The sequence below is a fragment of the Oncorhynchus mykiss genome, chromosome 26 (genome assembly GCF_057628025.1).
Source record: "Oncorhynchus mykiss isolate SJ-2025 chromosome 26, ASM5762802v1, whole genome shotgun sequence".
NCBI classification, from domain to species: domain Eukaryota; kingdom Metazoa; phylum Chordata; class Actinopteri; order Salmoniformes; family Salmonidae; genus Oncorhynchus; species Oncorhynchus mykiss.
In genome coordinates this window covers 26,476,803-26,498,621 of record NC_143047.1, presented here as the reverse complement: position 1 = coordinate 26,498,621, position 21,819 = coordinate 26,476,803, and the positions used below count along the sequence as shown (strand labels likewise).

Genomic DNA, 21,819 nt, shown 5'->3' with positions numbered 1-21,819 from the left:
ACACATGAAAGACTGCAGAGTAAGCTTGGCAATTCATACATGGATACTATTCTCAACATGGCACTAGAACTGTGAAACATCTAGACAGAGCTTTATCATTATTAAACAAATACCCTTTTCACACTATGGTCCTGACCTAACCCAAACTGTGCTGGCACAGATGTTTTGCTTTGTCCTTTTTAGCATGGTTCCAACAACTATGGTGGATGTGGAACCAGGCCAGCTCATTACAGCTTGGTTTGGTTCGGCTCAGCTTGGTTCAGTAGTATGAAAAGCCTTTTCTGACTGGGATTTGGGGAGATCAGCGTGTATTAATGTTGGAGTCCTGTCTGTGTGTGACCCTAAGCTAAGAAGTTTGGCGTGTCAGAGGTTCCTATGGAGGCTGTGAACTTCATCTCCCACGCTACCCAGTCCCGACTCCGCACTGTGCTGGGGAAGGTCTCCTCCATCGCACAGCACAGGATGGACGGTGGTAAAGTAAGTAGTCGTGCCAGAGACAGACATACCTATGAGGAGGTGGGCGCTTTTTACACTTAAGTGATAAACACCATAGCACAGTTTCCACAGAAACCTATTCTTCCAAACTTTGAAAAATACCTGATAGATCTTTTGCAGGTCTCTGTCTGGCACACCAGCATGGGTGACATTAACTTTTAGCCTTGAATATAGCAATGTAACCACATTTAATTGGTTTACAATAAAGTCAATTCAACTCTGCTCCTTGTAAAAGAAAGAAAGCAAAAAACATAGCAACTTTGAAAAGCTGTTTTCCTGTGTGTATGTGAGGCAGAGGAGAGGGGTGGTGGGCTACAGCTGTCCCTGTCTTGTTTTGTCTTTTTTGCGGTTTGTAAATGAGGCGTGTTAGAAGCGTGAAGTCTCATCGTCTCTGTGAAGCCACTCTGTTGACATCAGCGAAAAAACCAACCGGGCGGGCGGCCTGAAAGAAAGAGCACGGCTCGACTGAGTTACGGAGGAGGGGAGGAGTGCAGGCTCAGCTCTGAACAAAGGAGGGAGGAAGGATGAGAGAGACGTGCGCGTGGTGACAAACCCTCAGAAACCCTCCACTCTGTGCTCTGCTCTGCCACCCAGCTCCTCACATCGCCACAGAGAGGGAGATAGAGTGAGAGAAACTGTAAAGGGTTTTGGGGGAGAACAGAGAGACAGAGACACACACAGGGAATAAACAATTGTCATATTCACTTTTTGATGACCCACAAACTTTGTTTTCCTTCTGAAACTTGTCTCATCTTCCCATCTCCCAAGTGCAGAACAACATATTTAACACAACGAGAAGCGGTGATACCTGTAAACAAAGAAAAGTTGTGATTAGTTATCCAAACTGGTGGTTGAGAGAGACGAGGTGTCTAAAGTTGTAGTAATATGTTTATCCAAACTTGTGGTTAAAATGAGATCTTCTTAGTATCTTAAGTTATTTTTCCTCCACTCACTCTCTTTTTCTTTCTTTCCCTCTCTGTCTCTCTGCAGGATGAGGAGTGGTTTGAGCAGTCGGCAGACGTGCGGTCGCAGCTAAAGTTCTTTGAGCAGCTGGAGAGGATAGAGAAGCAGAGGAAGGATGAACAGGAGAGAGAGATCCTACTCAAAGCAGCTAAAGTAAGTCCTAGTCGACCTTCTTGTTATAAAGGCATATATCCCTTTTAGTTACAACCACACAGTCAATGAAGTGTTTTCACATTCAATCCTGATCTTTAGCCCAATTTAGTAGCTCTGTTGCTATTGTGTGTGTTACTTGTGTGTAAGGTAGTGTGTAAGGTAGTGTGTAAGGTAGTGTGTAAGGTAGTGTGTAAGGTAGTGTGTAAGGTAGTGTGTAAGGTAGTGTGTAAGGTGGTGTGTAAGGTAGTGTGTAAGGTGGTGTGTAAGGTAGTGTGTAAGGTAGTGTGTAAGGTGGTGTGTAAGGTGGTGTGTAAGGTGATGTGTAAGGTGGTGTGTAAGGTGGTGTGTAAGGTGGTGTGTAAGGTGGTGTGTAAGGTAGTGTGTAAGGTGGTGTGTAAGGTGATGTGTAAGGTGGTGTGTAAGGTAGTGTGTAAGGTAGTGTGTAAGGTAGTGTGTAAGGTAGTGTGTAAGGTAGTGTGTAAGGTAGTGTGTAAGGTAGTGTGTAAGGTGGTGTGTAAGGTGGTGTGTAAGGTGATGTGTAAGGTGGTGTGTAAGGTGGTGTGTAAGGTGGTGTGTAAGGTGGTGTGTAAGGTAGTGTGTAAGGTGGTGTGTAAGGTGATGTGTAAGGTGGTGTGTAAGGTGGTGTGTAAGGTGATGTGTAAGGTGGTGTGTAAGGTGGTGTGTAAGGTGGTGTGTAAGGTAGTGTGTAAGGTGGTGTGTAAGGTGGTGTGTAAGGTAGTGTGTAAGGTGGTGTGTAAGGTGGTGTGTAAGGTGATGTGTAAGGTGATGTGTAAGGTGGTGTGTAAGGTGGTGTGTAAGGTGGTGTGTAAGGTGGTGTGTAAGGTAGTGTGTAAGGTGGTGTGTAAGGTGATGTGTAAGGTGGTGTGTAAGGTAGTGTGTAAGGTGATGTGTAAGGTGGTGTGTAAGGTGGTGTGTAAGGTAGTGTGTAAGGTAGTGTGTAAGGTAGTGTGTAAAGTAGTGTGTAAGGTCTAGGGCTGTTTCTGCCCAGGCCCTAGCTAACAGATAAAACCGAGTGCGCCCTCCATAGAGTGACCTCAGTGTGTTCTCCCGCCCCCTCGCTCTAGGGCTCCTTTGTCCTCTCATTGTCCCCAACACAACAAGCAGAGGAACCACTGTGGAACTCTATACATTCCTCTGATCTGATCCTCCTCACATACCCGCTGACAGGCCCAGAGCTAAAAGTGTGTCATGTCAGCCATCTCAGTACTCAGGAGAACCAGCTTCAACAGTAGTGGGCAGGAGAGCCTCAGAGAGCCTTACAGAGTCTCAGAACAGATGAATTGCATCTAGGCTGTCTCTGCACACTCATGTGTGTCCATCCAGTCACACTCAGGCTGTTGATACTGGTGTAAACACTTCTTGCACACACTTAACTTGTATAAGATTATGAAATGACTTGAATAAGTTCTCACATACTTCATACAATCTATCAAATAAGACAGGTACATAATTCATTAGACATACAGTATGATGCGAGGTTCAATACTGTCACCACCAATAGAATGTGTTTTGAAGGGAAATGCCCCACGGTGAGACATTAGAGAGAAGCTTGCTTCATTTAATACATCTTCAACAGAGACAATGTCCCACAGCTGATTGCATTATCACTTCCCTGTGTTAACAGCATTGTTATGGTCTGGCCCTGCCTGCCATGCAGGACATTAGAAACATTCAGACTGATGAACAATGACCCGCCTTGCCGCTGTTATAGTTGGTAATTAGGAAACTACTGCCTTGACAGCAAAGCTGTTAAGCACCAAGCTTTATTTTGTTATTTTAAAAAGATGCAATCCCAGGGCCTAACTGTAAGTGTCTTTAGAAGGAGTATATGACAGTAGGTTTTACTAAACATCAGTTCATCACACCTGAATAAATCTGTAGTATAACTGTATAACTAATATGCGATATGTGTTGTCTGGGCTCATTATTATAACATAGGATGGTTTTGAGGCACATTAATTCATTTGACTTGTCCATTTCCACTATATACCTCCTACAGTATATTTCATTATCTAACTGCTGTATTCAAACAGTAATGAGCCAGCATCCAGCCACTGTACTGTTATGCACCCTTTGTGTCCTGTTCCCTTTAGAGAGAGAGAGAGATCAGGACAGCTGAGCTGACAGAGGAGATATAAAGCATGTCAGTACCACCATGGCCCTTTATAAACAGTCCATCTTTGTTCCTGTTTTCTCCCCGCTGACGACCAGGCTCCACGCTGGGGCTCCCTTATAATTTGACCTCTCAAATAAGAATCTACTGAAATAATCCCCTCCTCCGCTCCCACTCCTCCGTCCATTTAAAATAGGACTCAGGTCTTCAGGGATGCTCCGGCCGACTGGAGGGCAAATGCAGTCGTTTTAGTTGAGATACCGACCAGCACGTGAACCGCCTGATATATTTAAAGCCAATTAGCAAGGAGCAGGGCAAGACGACTGCATCTGTTCATGAGGTAGTGAGGGATGGAGGGAGGGAGGGATGGAGGGAGGGAGGGAGGGAGCCAGGGCACGGGTAGCTAGACTCTTGCTTTCCAGCACCACTGAAGGCAAATAGCATTTGATTGCTTATAGTAGAAAAAAGAAACATCGCGAGGAGCATCACGTTCAGAGATATTAATGAAGTAGTCTTTAACACCACCGGGATGACCCTGCTCTTAGAGAGGTTAGGCAATGTTAGAGACACATTGGACCATTACTAGTCATATCCCTAACCGTCATTCAAGCTAAATGAATTTATGCTAGTTAAACAGGAAGTAGATTTTTTTATAGAATTATTCCCATTGCTATGGCAGGGGGCAGCACTGTTAGCTGCCTGTATTACCATAGCATAGACGAAGACCTACGGGTCGAAACGTTGTACAATAAAACTACAGGAACATTCAACAGTGTATCTATCTTTCTTTCATAGACTCATAGGAAAAGTACACTGAGTCTCTGATAGCTACAGTAGGCTAGTACTGTGATAGTGTGGTGATCTGGCAGGGTGCCACTAACAGTGAGCTTTTAGAAGAGTCCCTGTATGGTTAATTGGAAGCCCTGTGGTTAACAGCTCACACAGACAGGTACAAGCTGCACAGGCAGCTCAGCTTTCATTGACTAATTACAGTGGCGCTCCAGTACTGTGGACTCTGGTTCTGACTCTAGAGAGATCCGCACACACACACACACACACACACACACACACACACACACACACCACACACCACACACCACACACACACACACACACACAGCAATGGCACCGGAACAAAAGAGGGACAGACAGAGTGCCTGTGACTTTCTGAGTTTGAGCACATTCTCCCAGCCCTGTGTGCTCTGCTGGCTCGCACAGAATTTTTAATAACCTCCTTTGATTAGAATTTCCCTCCAGCAGCTTATTTACGGCAGGATTTGGCGCAGGTTTAAAGGGCACTGGCCTTGGGCGCTCAATTCCACTTCTATGAATCCAAATACGATGTCCTTGACACCTTGTATCCTGTTCCCATTTTGTACTATTTTTGTGCTGGCTGCAACAGATGAGGGGGTCCTTAAACCAGCTGTTAACCTGTGTCTCCCCCCCCCCCCCCCCCCCCCCAACTCTGCAGAGTCGCTCCAGGCAAGAGGACCCAGAGCAGGCTCGGCTGAAACAAAAAGCTAAGGAGGTAAGCGCTGTGCTGGAGATCATTACCCTTGACATTTTCCCAAGACTTCAACATATAAATTTTTCATGCCTCGCTACATATGTAATGCCATTTAAAGGTCTGACTTAAAAAGTTGTAGGAATTATTTGTGCTGATTGATGTTCGCCTCGTTTGGAAAAGTGGTTTCTATAGAACAGACACACCACACCAAAGAGATCCTCCTCCTCTTTTCTCTCTCCCGCTCTCTTTTCTGGCTCCCGATAACCTTTTGGAGACTGCTGTTCATTGTGCATGGCTCTTTCAAAGAGATAGATTGGGGAGCCTATCAGTGTTGTGAGTACCGGTTTAATATTCACCATAGCACTTTCTGTAGAGCCATTTGCATTGTAAAGGCTGATAGAAATATGTTTACTGTCACAGTTATATATGCATTTTAGTTTAAAACAATGAAATGGCTTTGGCACTGTAGGTGCACAAATGGGAAATATCAGAAATAAAGTATGAAGCGACTGTGCTTATTTGTTAAATTGAGTTGTTTTAGTCCCCCAATTTTCTAAACAAATAGACATTTATATATGAGGATCATGTGGATCCCAAAAAGTAGAAAAGTAAAGTTCTTTGCGGTTTGTTAATTTAGTGAAATAGTTTTGAAAGTTGGTTTGTGTTTATGTTAATCGCACCTGATGTATGTTGAAACTGAAAGAGCAAAACATAATGAACATAATAATTATTGAAAGAAAGAGTAAGAGCATAAACACTCTGTATACCTTCAGTGTCTTCAGAAAGTATTCATACCCCTTTTTAATGTTTGTTTTACCTTTATTTAAGTCAGTCAGCAAGTCAGTTAAGAACAAATTCTTATTTTCAATGACGGCCTAGGAACAGTGTGTTAACTGCCTGTTCAGGGGCACAACGACAGATTTGAACTTGCAACCTTCCGGTTACTAGTCCAATGCTCTAACCACTAGGCTACCCTGCCGAAATTCAAAATGGATTAAATATTTTTTTCTCTTATCCATCCATCTACACACAATACCCCATAATGTTTTTAGAATTGTTTGAAAATTAAATACAGAAATATGTAATTTAGATAAGTATTCACATCCATGGGTCAATACTTTGTAGAAGCACCTTTGGCAGTGGTTACAGCATTGGGTCTTTATGAGTAAGTCTCTAAGCTTTCCACACCTGGATTGTGCAACATTTCCCCATTATTCTTTTCAACATTTTTCAAGCTCTGTCAAATTGGTTATTGGTCATTGCTAGAAAACCATTTTCAGGTCTTGCCATAGATTTTCAAGTAGATTTAAGTCAAAACTTTATCTCGGCCACTCATTCACTGTCTTCTTGGTAAGCAACTCCAGTGTATATTTGGCCTTGTGTTTTAGGTTATTGTCCTGCTGAAAGGTGAATTCCTCTCCCAGTGTCTGGTGGAAAGCAGACTGAACCAGGTTTCCTCTAGAATTTTGCCTGTGCTTAACTCCATTTAATTTATTTTTTGTTTAGAAAAACTCACCAGTCTTTAACGATTACAAGCATACCCATAAAATGATGCCGCCACCACTATGCTTTTTTGCAGTGTTACTTTAGTGCCTTGTTGCAAACAGGATGCATGTTTTGGAATATTTTTATTCTGTACGGGCTTCCTTCATTTCACTCTGTCAATTAGGTTAGTATTGTGGAGGAACTACAATGTTGTTGATCCATCCTCAGTTTTCTCTTATCACAGCCATTAAACTCTGTAACTGTTTTAAAGTCACCATTGACCTCATGGTGAAATCCCTGATCGGTTTCCTTCCTCTCATTGGTCTTTGTGGTTGAATCTGTGTTTGAAATGCAACGCTTTACTGAGGGATCTTACAGGTAATTGTAAGTATGGTTTACAGAGATGAGGTAATCATTCCAAAATCATGTTAAACAATATTATTCGAATACTTATTGACTCAAGACATTTCAGCTTTTCATTCTAAAAACATAATTACAATTTTACGTTATGGGTTATTGTGTGTAGGCCAGTGACCAAATACATCTCATTTTAATACATTTTAAATTTGGGCTATAACACAACAGAATATGGAAAAGGTCAAGGAGTGTGAATACTTTCTGAAGGCACTGTAGACCATAGTAGATCTCTAGTAACATAGAGCTGCTTAGCCACATTCAAATTCTATGTCCATACTAGTGTACCACTTAGTATGAAGCAATGTATTGGACATGCAATCCAAGTGGTATGGTATGGACATTAGAATGGGGATCTTCTCTCCTCTCCACTCTGCTCTCTGTAAAGAGATCATACACTACCACCACACCAGTGTGTGGTGAAGTGATGCTTTTCTTTGGCTCTGTTCATTCGTTGAGAACTTTTAGACTAGATCTCAGCCTCCCCATAAGCCCTAGCTGCATATGCAAATGAGGCAGTGTAATAGGCTGTGCTGCGATAGGTTCGCCCCTGGGCGGTGTGATCAAAGTGGATCTCCTCCCCGTTAAGTGGCAGGCCGCTCATCATCTGGATGGGGCCAGATTATCTCCTGAGAAAGGAACGCGGCACGCGCACATTCTCATTTTCATTTTAGAAATTCAGAAGGAGCAGAGAGAGGGGTGTGTGGGGGGGTGAAATTGTTAATTTATGTAATGTTAAGTGCGACAGTCAGGGGGAGGTTTTTTTCTACGTTTTTTTGTCCGCCCCTTCTTTCTTTTTTTGCTTAATGGCCGTCGTTTCTCAGTCCCGTGCCTTTCTGGTTTTCATCACCTGACTGGCTCAAGGGGACAGAGCTAGCTGTTTGTGTCACCACGGTTACCACAGAGGGAGTCTGTCGGTGGCGGCTCCTTGTTCAGCACATCTGCACAAATGTAATCAGGATAATGAGGCTGAGCTGCTCTTCCAGGTGACTGATGGACAGGTGGACATTCCTGCCACCCCTCCAAAAATAATTTTGTTATATACTTGTTACAAGAAATGTGTGTTGAAATTGAGTTGGCGCTTGATTTGTTTGTAAAGGCAGGTGTGGTATATGGGGAGGGAACAGTGAGGTGTTGGGGAACTTTATTGAGGTGCTTACAGGTGAATTACACCCAGTCAGAGTGGGATGATAGAGACACACTACTCTGGTAGTGTGATGGCAGCCTTGGCCCCATGTGGCCTCTATCAGACCGCTCCAGTTTCCACCTCAACCTAATCCATCCCCCTTCCCCGTCAGCCTTCAGTACCGCCCAGGCAGATAGCAAAAGGCATAAGGCCAAACGTGTGTAGCGCCCCTGTTTCCTCCATTCAGAAACATTTGCCCCAAAAGGTCAGATGGGCTATTTTAGAAATGCCCCCAGTGAAAATCAATGGCCAAAACGAGTATTCCTCATTTTGTTGTTGTTTGGTCTTGTCTGTGTGCTCTGTCTGAAATCCCACTGAGGCAGGAGGCGAGGCAGTGCCTAATCATTAGGTCCTCTCAGCACTGAGAGAGGGGTGGGGGGAGAGTGGACCAGACCTACATACATCACAGTGTCAGACACACAGACACACTGCGGCCATAGATTCATCATCAGAACTCCGTCTGGAGGCAGGGAGAGGAGAGAGGAAGACTCTCTCTGGTTTAAACTCATCATCCCCAGGACTTCACATCTCACTGGGCACATCACGTCATTTCAACATGGATAACTTGGTAATATTTGGTTGAGACTTTGATGAATGAGATTACAGCCTAGATTCACCCAGTCAAAAAGACAGCCAAAAGTTAGTTACATTTCCAATGTGTTATCACTATGCTTTCAACCATCTAAAAGCACAACCAAATAAGATCACAAGCAAATTCCAATGGAAAAACAATGTCTTATTTTTAGTTGTCACCCAAATGTACATTATATCACTTTCAACCATTTAAAAGCACAGCTAAGTTGAAAAGGGAATACAATGTCATATTGTCACGCTCGTTGTAACGAGGAGACCAAGGCGCAGCGTGATGAGAACATTCCTCTTTATTAAAGGAAGAACACGAAGAACACTTAAACAAACCAAAACAACAAAACGAACGTGAAGCTATATAACACGAGTGCTGAAACAGGCAATAACCCATAAAATGCCCAGGGAATATGGCTACCTAAAACAGCTGCCTCTGATTGAGAACCAATCCAGGCAACCATAGACATATAAACACCTAGACTAGAAAAACCCAAGACATACAAAAAATCCTAGACAATACAAAAAACTGTACCCCCCCCCCCCCCCCCCCCAAAGGTGCGGACTCCCGGCCGCAAACCTAAACCTATATGAGAGGGTCTGAGTGGGCATCTAACCTTGGTGGGGGCTTTGGTTCTGGACGCTGCCCCCCTTCTTTACACTGAGGGCTGAGGGCGCACTATAGGCCTGGTGCGTGGTGCCGGCACTGGTGGTACCGGGCTGGGTACACGCACCTCAGGGCGAGTGCGAGGAGCAGGAACAGGGAGTACTGGACCCTGGAGGCGCACTGGAGGCCTGGTGCGTCGTGCCGGAACTGGTGGTACCGGGCTGGGGACACGCACCTCAGGGCGAGTGCGGGGAGCAGACACAGGATGCACTGGACTGTGGAGGCGTACTGGAGGTCTGGAGTGTAGAGCTGACACAACCCGTCCTGGCTGGATGTTTATTTTCGCCCTGCAAATGTTTATTTTCGCCCTACCTAAATATGGTTCCCAATCAGAGACAAGGACTGATTGAGAACCAATCCAGGCAACCATAGATCACCAATTTATTTTAAGAATGTGAAATATAAGAATAATAGTGGGAATGATTTATTTCAGCTTTTATTTCTTTCATCACATTCCCAGCATTGCCTTTAAATTGTTTAACTTGGGTCAAACGTTTCGAGGAGCCTTCCACAATAAGTTGGTTGAATTTTGGCCCATTCCTCCTGACAGAGCTGGTGTAACTGAGTCAGGTTTGTAGGCCTCCTTGCTCCAACACGCTTTTTCAGTTCTGCCCACAAATGTTCTATGGGATTGAGGTAAGAGCTTTGTGATGGCCACTCCAATACCTTGACTTTGTTGTCCTTAAGCCATTTTTCCACAACTTTGGAAGTATGCTTGGGGTCATTGTCCATTTGGAAGACTCATTTGCGACCAAGCTTTAACTTCCTGACTGATGTCTTGAGATGTTGCTTCAGTATAGCTGCATAATTTTCCTACCTCATGATGCCATCTATTTTGTGAAGTGCACCAGTCCCTCCTGCAGCAAAGCACCTTCACAACATGATGCTGCCACCCCCGTGCTTCACGGTTAGGATGGTGTTCTTCGGCCTGCAAGCCTTCCCCTTTTTCCTCCAAACATAACGATGGTCATTATGGCCAAACAGTTATATTTTTCTTTCGTCAGACCAGAGGACATTTCTCCAAAAAGTACGATCTTTGTCCCCATGTGCATATATAGGACTCGTTTTACTGTGGATATAGATACTTTTGTGCCTGTTTCCTTCAGCATCTTCACAAGCTGCTTTGCTGTTGTTCTGGGATTGATTTGCACTTTTCACACCAAAGTCTCTAGGAGACAGAGCGCATCTCCTTCCTGAGCGGTATGACGGCTGCGTGGTCCCATGGTGTTTATACTTGTGTACTATTGTTTGTACAGATGAATATGGTACCTTCAGGCGTTTGAAAATTGCTCCCAAGGAAGAACCAGACTTGTGGAGGTCTACAAATGTTTTCTGAGGTCTTGGCTGATTTATTTTGATTTCATGATGTCAAGCAAAGAGGCACAGAGTTTGAAGGTAGGCCTTGAAATACATTCATAGGTACACCTCCAATTGACTCAAATTATGTCAAATAGCCTATCAGGAGCTTCTAAAGCCATTACATTTTTTCTGGAATTTTCCAAGCTGTTTAAAGGCACAGTCAACTTAGTGTATCTAGACTTTTGACCCACTAGAATTGTGATACAGTGAATTATAAGTGAAATAATCTGTCTGTAAACAAAAGTTGGAAAAACGACTTGTGTCATGCACAAAGTAGATGTCCTAACCGACTTGCCAAAACTATAGTTTGTTAACAAGAAATATGTGGAGTGGTTGAAAAACGAGTTTTAATGACTCCAACCTAAGTCTATGTAAACTTCCAACTTCAACTGTACATAGGCTTACAGTGGCCATTATCAGCAACCATCACTCCTGTGTTCCAATGGCATGTTGTGTTAGCTAATCCAAGTTGATCATTTTAAAAGGCTAATTGATCATAAGAAAATCCTTTTGCAATTATGTTAGCATAGGTGAAAACTAGTACCCTCAAAACACCAGTCTCAAAGTCAACAGTGAAGAGGTGACTCCTGGATGCTGGCCTTCTAGGAAGAGTTGCAAAGAAAAAGCCATATCTCAGGCCAATAAAAATAAAATATTAAGATGGGCAAAATAACACAGACACTGGACAGAGGAACTCTGTCTAGAAGGCCAGCATCCCGGATTCACCTCTTCACTGTTGATGTTGAGACTGGTGTTTTGCAGGTACTATTTAATGAAGCTGCCAGTCGAGGACTTGTGAGGCTTCTGTTTCTCAAACTAGACACTCTAATGTACTTGTCCTCTTGCTCAGTTATGCACCGGGGCCTCACACTCCTCTTTCTATTCTGGTTAGAGCCAGTTTGCGCTGTTCTGTGAAGGGAGTAGTACACAGCATTGTACAAGATTCAGTTTCTTGGCAATTTCTCACATGGATGTTATTTTAATGCAATCTTTTTCTTTCAAAAACAAAGACATTTCTAAGTGACCCCAAACTTTTGAACGGTAGTATATCTACCGCTTGGATAGTTCCATCTGAACCACAAGCTTAATCCCATTCTTTAAATTGTATTTTGGGTTGAGTTGGAGACGTGATATCAACATACTGTATCATTTGTTAACCTCTCTAGGGTAGGGGAGACGCTCACGTCCCACCAGGCCAACATCCGGTGAAACTGCAGAGAGCTAACATTTTAAATACACCATTTGTTGTATTAAACATTCTTGTAAATACATGTATCTTACATCATTTAAAAGATGGACATCTTATTAATCCAGCCGCTGTGTCAGATTTCAAAAAGGCTTTACTGCAAAAGCAAACATGCGATTTTCTGAGGACGGCGCCCCACACACACACACAAGTATTACTAGCTTTTTCCAACCAAGCATTAACGTCACGAAAGTCAGAAATAACAATAAAATAAATCGCTTACCATTGAAGATCTTCCTCTGGTGGCAATGCCAAGTGTCCTACCTACACAGTGAATGTTTGTTTTGTTTGATAACATCCATTTTTATAGCCTAACACGAAACATTTGTAAACCGGTTGTGTCGTGATTTCCGTCTCATTCAACTTTGGACGAAGCGTTTGTGGTAATTACACACACTAAACAAACGTTTATCCAGTCATGGTTGGTTTCATTGCAATCCACTGGTTGTTACTAACACAACCATACATGATGGTTCTTTTACCGGGACGTATTGACCGAAACAAACCGATTTGAAGACACCAATCAATGACCTCATTGGGCACCAATGGTAGGACCGGTCCATCGTTGATTGACTGTATTTTGGCCCAATGAGCACTGATCATCTTGAAATCTAGCTTGGAAGATAGCCAATGAGCTGAGGTAAACGGCAATATGTAATGGTTATACGTTTGAAGACCAGCCTTTGTCGTTTACTCTGGTGTAAAAGAGGTTCATTCGCCATTGCAAATCCTACTTGACAGAGCCACGAGTGTTACGCATAGCAGTACATATTCAACAGCATTTTCAACAAGTTTATATATTTAAATTATGGCGAATAAATCAGGAAAAGCTAAAACAAAGTCTAAGTTTACAGATTTAACCCAAATTATAGAGGAAATTGATCGAGACAGCGAGACAGAGTTTCTTCAGGAAGATGAATCTTTCAGCGTAGCTAGTTTTGACTCCCAGGCGGAAGTAATGTTTCTGCACGGCGAGGATGCCATGCTGAATTGGTAAATTCTAATGCTAATGTCAATGTTTGAAATTAATATGAAATATTATTCATTTGAGATTGTTTTGTTGTTGATATTCTTATTTTATTTGCAATATATAAAAAAATATATAATCTGTAATGAAATGTGTAAAGTACACATTGGCAATGCTGTGTGTGTGTGATATATTTTTAAAATTCATTTTACATCAACATGGAATGGAACAGCACTTCACCATAGTGATTATGTTCCCTGTACTCTATATATACAGTGGGGCAAAAAAGTATTTAGTCAGCCACCAATTGTGCAAGTTCTCCCACTTAAAAAGATGAGAGAGGCCTGTAATTTTCATCATAGGTACACTTCAACTATGAAAAGAAAATAAATTCCAGAAAATCACATTGTAGGATTTTTAATGAATTTATTTGCTACTTTTCAATGGTGATTTACATGGGGCTGGTGAAGTTGAAAACTCTAAGGGACTACTGGAAAACGTCAGCTCTCTATCAACTGCCTTTCTCCATGACTGTCATGTCTTGTAAAAGGTTTCTGAATATCTCACGGGCGCTTCACATCAAGGTTTGAGAGGCACACCAAGGTTTGATAGGCTCTGTAAAATAAAACCTCTCTACCCCAGCATCGTTGATGCCTGCAAGACTTATTTTCAGCCCGCCCAGAACCTGTCCATCAATGAGAGGATGGTAGCCTCAAAGGCCAGAATCAGCCTCAAACAATTCATGCGTAACAAACCAACCAAATGGGGTTACAAGCTGTTTGTTTTGGCTGATTCTGTGTGTGCCTACACTTGCAATTTTTTTGTTTATGAGGGGAAAAACAGTTTTTCTACCGGTAATGGACTGAGTTATGATTCCGTTATTCAGTTATTGGATTTTCAACTGCTGGGGAAGGGCTACAAACTGTTTGTGGACAACTTTTACACAAGCCCTACCCTGTTTACAGAGCTGAGGAAGCGGGAGGTGTCGGCTTGTGGCACCAACAGGGTGGGATTTCCAAAGACCAAGGTGAACGACATGCCTAAGCGGGCTGATCGGGGTACCATGCGATGGATCCGTGAAGATGGCCTGCTGTTTGTGAAGTGGATGGATACCAGAGAGGTGGTCATGTGCTCCAGTATCCACAAGTCCTTCAGTGGAGATCACGTCGTCAGACGTGTAAAGGATGGTGCCGGGGCATGGACCACAAAAAATGTCCCCATTCCAGCTGCTGTGAAGGACTACAACAAGAGCATGGGAGGTGTGGCCAAGAGCTGTGGACAGCCCCCCATCTCACAGCTAGCCTTCAGGGAGCTGCTCATCCAGGAGCTTGCTAGCTACAGCAAGTCCACTGCAGCACCTTCTGCTCCAACCAGTGGTGTAGACCTGCCCAGATTAATCTCTGCAGGCATGAATGTGCCACAGGGCAAACAGGGCACAGTAGGGAGACATCGTTGTGCCCTTTGTCACAGGAAATGCCCCATCACCTGCACCACCTGTTCAGGAAGCCTCTGCTTTACAGCAGAAAGAGACTGCTATGGGCCATGGCACCAGCAGCACAATATTGTGTAGAGGACTGAGGGTCTTCACAATATTGTAAATAGAAAATGTGTAAATAGTTACCCTTGTTAATTGTTTGTTTATTATAATTTTTTATTGTATTTTTTCATATATATATATATATATACACAGTGCCTTGCGAAAGTATTCGGCCCCCTTGAACTTTGCAACCTTTTGCCACATTTCAGGCTTCAAACATAAAGATATAAAACTGTATTTTTTTGTGAAGAATCAACAACAAGTGGGACACAATCATGAAGTGGAATGACATTTATTGGATATTTCAAACTTTTTTAACAAATCAAAAAGTGAAAAATTGGGCGTGCAAAATTATTCAGCCCCTTTACTTTCAGTGCAGCAAACTCTCTCCAGTAACACACCAGGCAGGTCCGAGATACTGTTGTGAAGAAGTTTAAAGCCGGATTTGGATACAAAAAGATTTCCCAAGCTTTAAACATCCCAAGGAGCACTGTGCAAGCGATAATATTGAAATGGAAGGAGTATCAGACCACTGCAAATCTACCAAGACCTGGCCGTCCCTCTAAACTTTCAGCTCATACAAGGAGAAGACTGATCAGAGATGCAACCAAGAGGCCCATGATCACTCTTGATGAACTGCAGAGATCTACAGCTGAGGTGGGAGACTCTGTCCATAGGACAACAATCAGTCGTATATTGCACAAATCTGGCCTTTATGGAAGAGTGGCAAGAAGAAAGCCATTTCTTAAAGATATCCATAAAAAGTGTCGTTTAAAGTTTGCCACAGGCCACCTGGGAGACACACCAAACATGTGGAAGAAGGTGCTCTGGTCAGATGAAACCAAAATTGAACTTTTTGGCAACAATGCAAAACGTTATGTTTGGCGTAAAAGCAACACAGCTGAACACACCATCCCCACTGTCAAACATGGTGGTGGCAGCATCATGGTTTGGGCCTGCTTTTATTCAGCAGGGACAGGGAAGATGGTTAAAATTGATGGGAAGATGGATGGAGCCAAATACAGGACCCTTCTGGAAGAAAACCTGATGGAGTCTGCAAAAGACCTGAGACTGGGACGGAGATTTGTCTTCCAACAAGACAATGATCCAAAACATAAAGCAAAATCTACAATGGAATGGTTCAAAAATAAACATATCCAGGTGTTAGAATGGCCAAGTCAAAGTCCAGACCTGAATCCAATCGAGAATCTGTGGAAAGAACTGAATTCTGCTGTTCACAAATGCTCTCCATCCAACCTCACTGAGCTCGAGCTGTTTTGCAAGGAGGAATGGGAAAAAATGTCAGTCTCTCGATGTGCAAAACTGATAGAGACATACCCCAAGCGACTTACAGCTGTAATCGCAGCAAAAGGTAGCGCTACAAAGTATTAACTTAAGGGGGCTGAATAATTTTGCACGCCCAATTTTTCAGTTTTTGATTTGTTAAAAAAGTTTGAAATATCCAATAAATGTCGTTCCACTTCATGATTGTGTCCCACTTGTTGTTGATTCTTCACAAAAAAATACAGTTTTATATCTTTATGTTTGAAGCCTGAAATGTGGCAAAAGGTCGCAAAGTTCAAGGGGGCCGAATACTTTCGCAAGGCACTGTATATATATATACACATTTTTGGGGGTGGGGGTGTGTTAGAATAGCATTTATGTATTTTGTATATAGTTCTTTCCTTCAAAATGTATCACTGTACCAATTCGGCCACTTGGGTACATTTGGATACATTTGTGTGGGACACCTGGGTGACTTCATGCTCAAAGTCATGTAGCTCGCTCATTTTTGAAGTTATCTGTCTAAAACTTTGCTCAGCTATTGTTGCCATCTTATGTTCTTCATTAAAATCATCCCCAGCATCCTATCTGTATGTTTGGCTGTTCTTGGTCAAATCATCCCCAGCATCCTATCTGTATGTTTGGCTGTTCTTGTTCAAATCATCCCCAGCATCCTATCTGTATGTTTGGCTGTTCTTGGTCAAATCATCCCCAGCGTCCTATCTGTATGTTTGGCTGCTCTTGGTCAAATCATCCCCAGCATCCTATCTGTATGTTTGGCTGCTCTTGGTCAAATCATCCCCAGCATCCTATCTGTATGTTTGGCTGTTCTTGGTCAAATCATCCCCAGCATCCTATCTGTATGTTTGGCTGTTCTTGTTCAAATCATCCCCAGCATCCTATCTGTATGTTTGGCTGTTCTTGGTCAAATCATCCCCAGCATCCTATCTGTATGTTTGGCTGCTCTTGGTCAAATCAGCCCCAGCATCCTATCTGTATGTTTGGCTGATCTTGGTCAAATCATCCCCAGCATCCTATCTGTATGTTTGGCTGTTCTTGGTCAAATCATCCCCAGCACCCTATCTGTATGTTTGGCTGCTCTTGGTCAAATCATTCCCAGCATCCTATCTGTATGTTTGGCTGCTCTTGGTCAAATAATCCCCAGCATCCTATCTGTATGTTTGGCTGTACTTGGTCAAATCATCCCCAGCATCCTATCTGTATGTTTGGCTGCTCTTGGTCAAATCATCCCCAGCATCCTATCTGTATGTTTGGCTGCTCTTGGTCAAATCATCCCCAGCATCCTATCTGTATGTTTGGCTGTTCTTGGTCAAATCATCCCCAGCACCCTATCTGTATGTTTGGCTGCTCTTGGTCAAATCATCCCCAGCATCCTATCTGTATGTTTGGCTGTTCTTGGTCAAATCATCCCCAGCATCCTATCTGTATGTTTGGCTGTACTTGGTCAAATCAACCCCAGCATCCTATCTGTATGTTTGGCTGTTCTTGGTCAAATCATCCCCAGCATCCTATCTGTATGTTTGGCTGTTCTTGGTCAAATCATCCCCAGCATCCTATCTGTATGTTTGGCTGCTCTTGGTCAAATCAGCCCCAGCATCCTATCTGTATGTTTGGCTGTTCTTGGTCAAATCATCCCCAGCATCCTATCTGTATGTTTGGCTGTACTTGGTCAAATCATCCCCAGCATCCTATCTGTATGTTTGGCTGTACTTGGTCAAATCATCCCCAGCATCCTATCTGTATGTTTGGCTGTTCTTGGTCAAATCATCCCCAGCATCCTATCTGTATGTTTGGCTGTTCTTGGTCAAATCATCCCCAGCATCCTATCTGTATGTTTGGCTGTTCTTGGTCAAATCATCCCCAGCATCCTATCAGTGTGTTTGTCTGTTCTTGGTCAAATCATCCCCAGCATCCTATCAGTGTGTTTGTCTGTTCTTGGTCAAATCATCCCCAGCATCCTATCAGTGTGTTTGTCTGTTCTTGGTCAAATCATCCCCAGCATCCTATCAGTGTGTTTGTCTGTTCTTGGTCAAATCATCCCCAGCATCCTATCAGTGTGTTTGTCTGTTCTTGGTCATTTGAAAGATGATGCAGCAACAATAAAAAACAGAAAACGTATGTTTATTTCCTTGTATTTTCTTCTACCAGATCTATTGTGTTATATTCTCCTACATTAACATTTCCACAAAATTCAGAATGTTTCCTTTCAAATGATACCAAGAATATGCATATCCTTGCCTCTGGGCCTGAGCTACAGGCAGTTAGATTAGGGTATGTCTTTAGGCGGGAATTGAGAGGGGGGGGGGGGGGTACCCCAAAGAGGTTTTAACTTGTCAACAAGTTAATAGGCTAAATGTATTGCATTTCAGAAGTGATATTGAAATGTTTTTGCTTGTCAGTGCAACCAAATGTTAACATTTGAAGGAGATGTATCTTCTGCTTGAATAGTTTCTTCTCTGTGCCACTGATGTAGTCTTGCTTTGATTCCAGTTTGTCTACAAATGAATAATTGATATGTTGAATTTACGTCTCCATCTCAACCAAAAATCGAAGTGAAAGAAAAGGACTAAATCAAATCAAACTTTAAATGCACTTTAAATAAAGTTTGATTTGATTTAGTCCTATTCTTTAACTGATTTGGTCACGTTTATTTTGCTCTGTTAAACATGCCCTTTGGAATGACTTCGATAGCAACAGTGAATCTGTTTTGTTTTTAAGTGGAGGTCTCTCAACAATCGTTCTCACGATATCACATTGGTAATAGTCAGTGACAAATGTCAATATTGATCAGGGCTGGGCTCGGTTAAAACCCTGGAAGGGAAACCAAAGGGTACCTGTAGATAGATCAATTCTCCAGTAGGAGCCTATTGTTTTTTGTCTGATAGTGGATATAACGTTGAAGATCTGACATAGTTTTAAAGGTACAAATTCAACATATTTTATACAAGGTTTGTCTATGTTGCAATTTGGTTACCATGGTAACATAATCCTGTGGTTGAAATTTTACCATGAAAATAAGAGTTGCTGACTTATTCCACGTCACAATACATTGACAAATAACGTTGAAACAACGTTGATTCAACCAGTTTGTTCCCAGTGGGATGGTTCTGGCTTTGAGAACACAACTGAGAGGTCGCTCAGCTCTTTAGCCTATGATTGGTTGGGAGGAGTCGGTCAAACGTCTGTCAGCTGATTGGGATAAATGGTTTCCCTAGAATTTGTTGCCTTTGTAAGAACAGGCTTTTATTTTGATGATGGCCCTTATCCTCCTAATTTCATTCTCGATCAAACCAGCTAAGAAATGCGGGTCATTGATGTTTCGGGCCATGGCTTTAGAATCTAATTTGTTGAAAACCATAAATAATTCATGGTAAATGTGTTATTGGAAAAGCCCAATTATATTTTAAACACCACATGCAATGCCAAGGCTGAGTGCAAGCTTTTTGCTTCAGGTTTCCCACGAAAATAAACATTTAGATCATTGAAATAGTTGTAAAATGGGTAACAGACTTATCACAGCTTGATACACCTATGATAAACTTCCTGGCAAAATAGGAATTGAAAGAGTTGAACTTTGGCATCATCAGGTGACATGTTGTTGCAGAGGAATATCAGGCGATGGACAGTTGGACACAGAAGCCTGTATTTTGCTCCTTCCTCAAACACACCTGATTTAAATAATCAACTAATCATGATCTTCAGTCTGGACATGATTAGCTAAAGCAGGTGTGTTACTGCAGGGCTGGAATGAAAGCCTACACATCCAGCTGTTATCCAAGACTTTTTAACATAAAGATGATCCTCCACAAGAATTGAACATAGCCAGTTTATTTAGAGGCATATCACTATACAGTTTGTGTCTTTGACGATAAGGACTGTCAGTGAGACTGTTGTTAAGACAGCTCTTGGTTGCTCTGAATGACACCCCCATATCAGCAGACCACAGGGGGGCTGAGGGGGTGTTGGGGTAGGGGGGTGAGATGTGGGAGCTCCTGTCTTCCCTTCCTCTCTCTTCTCATCCAGCCAGTCGGATCTGTGTCCTTGCAGCGTTGCTCCACTTTACCTCAGAGTGATTCCAGACCCGTGTGAAACGGAGAGCTGTCCAATGGGAATCGCTCAGCTTTTTGTTAGAATAATTTTCCTCAAATATTTTTCCTCCTCGGGCGTTCAGAGGGAGTTTTTTCTTGCCTCGTTTGCACACCAGGATTGATCATGAAATGTCTTGAACCACGCAGCAATGAATTCTGCCCTCGCTCAACTCTCAACCTTGTATGACACCAATTAAAAGCAAGAGGCGTTATATGGACAGTGTGTCCTAGCCAGATGCATAAACATCTACATACATCCACATAGTGTATTACTAGATTGACTTGGAGTCAGTAGCATCAACATGACATAGAAACACTGGTCAACATTTTTACATTTTTCTCTTCCCACCTCCATCAAGAGATATTGTAGATTTAGCCAACTTATTTTAATTATAACCTCTGGATGTAACCAATGTGCTCCAAGACATCATTGGCTCTAAGACATGATTGCCCCCCACAGATGACCAGGTCATATTATTAGCCTGTAAAACGGCTTGTGCAACAGGCCCCGTCATGCAGCGCGATTTCTCCTCTATTGTCAGTTATGCATTTATTAGTGTTTTTGTGTCTGTTGTATCTGTGGTTCACGGCCTCTCATCGCGTGGCCCCACAGAACCCGTCATCGTACCCAGTGTAGAGCGCTCGCTGTTAGGCATGCTCAGGGCTAAAGCCTGTCAGAATAATCACTATGATTATGAAGCCAGTTTGGGCTAGTTAACAGAGCGCTGACATTTGGTGATATATCTCTCTCTTTCATTGAACTTTTACGTTTGGCTTTTAAAATATATGCTCTTTGAGAGTCTCTGTACATGGAAGATTGTGTTCTACTACAGGAAAAACAGTGAGGTTAAGTACCTCTAACCGCTTAGTGGTTATTACAAATGTGTATGTAGATACATGCAAATATCAGATATCCACACATCATCTCAAATATTTCCCATTGTTGAAGTGTTTCCTCAGTGTTGTTTGAAAGATCAAAGCGGGGCTATTTAATTGTTCATTTAATTATTTCAGAATGAAGATCTGTTTTGATTAACTCCTCAATATGCACAGCCTAGTAAATAGTCCACACGAGCACTATTTTTTTTATTTGTGGCTTTGTTGTCTGGAGTTTCAACTTCTCTCAGTTTTTCCCCCTTTTTTTTCTCCTCAAGACATATTATAAAGAAAAAAAATCACCAGGCTTTTAAAAATACCTTTGGTGTTCCTGTGTGTTTTAGAATATTACAAAGTCCTGTAATGAGAAGGAAAACAACAAAAAAGGAGATTTGCCTCAGAGGGAGATTGCGGCTCGTCTTCTCTTGCAAAAGAAGCCTGTAGGACCACTTTTTCTTTGTGCGCTGTAGCACTCCTTGGGACTCCAGCGACAGGGGAATTGGGTACGCTGAGCTACGCTCGTGGCGGGGTGCCAGCCAGCCTCCCTCCGTTCCTGGGATAACAGGGAGAGGAGAGGAGGCAGGATTAAGGACACGTTTCAATTAGGGAACAAACACCACACACACAGAAGAGAGAAGAAGAGCTAAATCCTGACCAGCCAGACTACATCATATTCTCTTAACCTCTTTCCTTTCTAAACTGTACCTACACTGGAAAACAAAATCTCAACCAGCCTGCCCCCTTTTTATTTGAGAAATGTAAGTTGTATAGAAATTCACAGGGGAAGGAAGAGGAGGGTAGTGTAAAAGAGAGGGGTCTTTCTTTGTGAGTTGATTCTCTAAGTGTGCCAGCTCT

At 42.6% G+C, this 21,819-nt stretch overlaps 1 protein-coding gene across 2 annotated transcripts in view; it reads left to right on the top strand.

Moving 5' to 3' along the window:
* LOC110506721 (transcription initiation factor TFIID subunit 4) overlaps positions 1-21,819 on the top strand; it is a 148,066-nt gene that overhangs the window by 82,138 nt on the left and 44,109 nt on the right. For both annotated transcript variants that reach the window (XM_036963830.2, XM_036963829.2), the window contains 3 exons: positions 347-477; positions 1,486-1,611; positions 5,217-5,273. In XM_036963830.2, the coding sequence (XP_036819725.2) occupies positions 347-477; positions 1,486-1,611; positions 5,217-5,273 (314 nt within the window). The remainder of the gene's footprint in view (positions 1-346; positions 478-1,485; positions 1,612-5,216; positions 5,274-21,819) is intronic.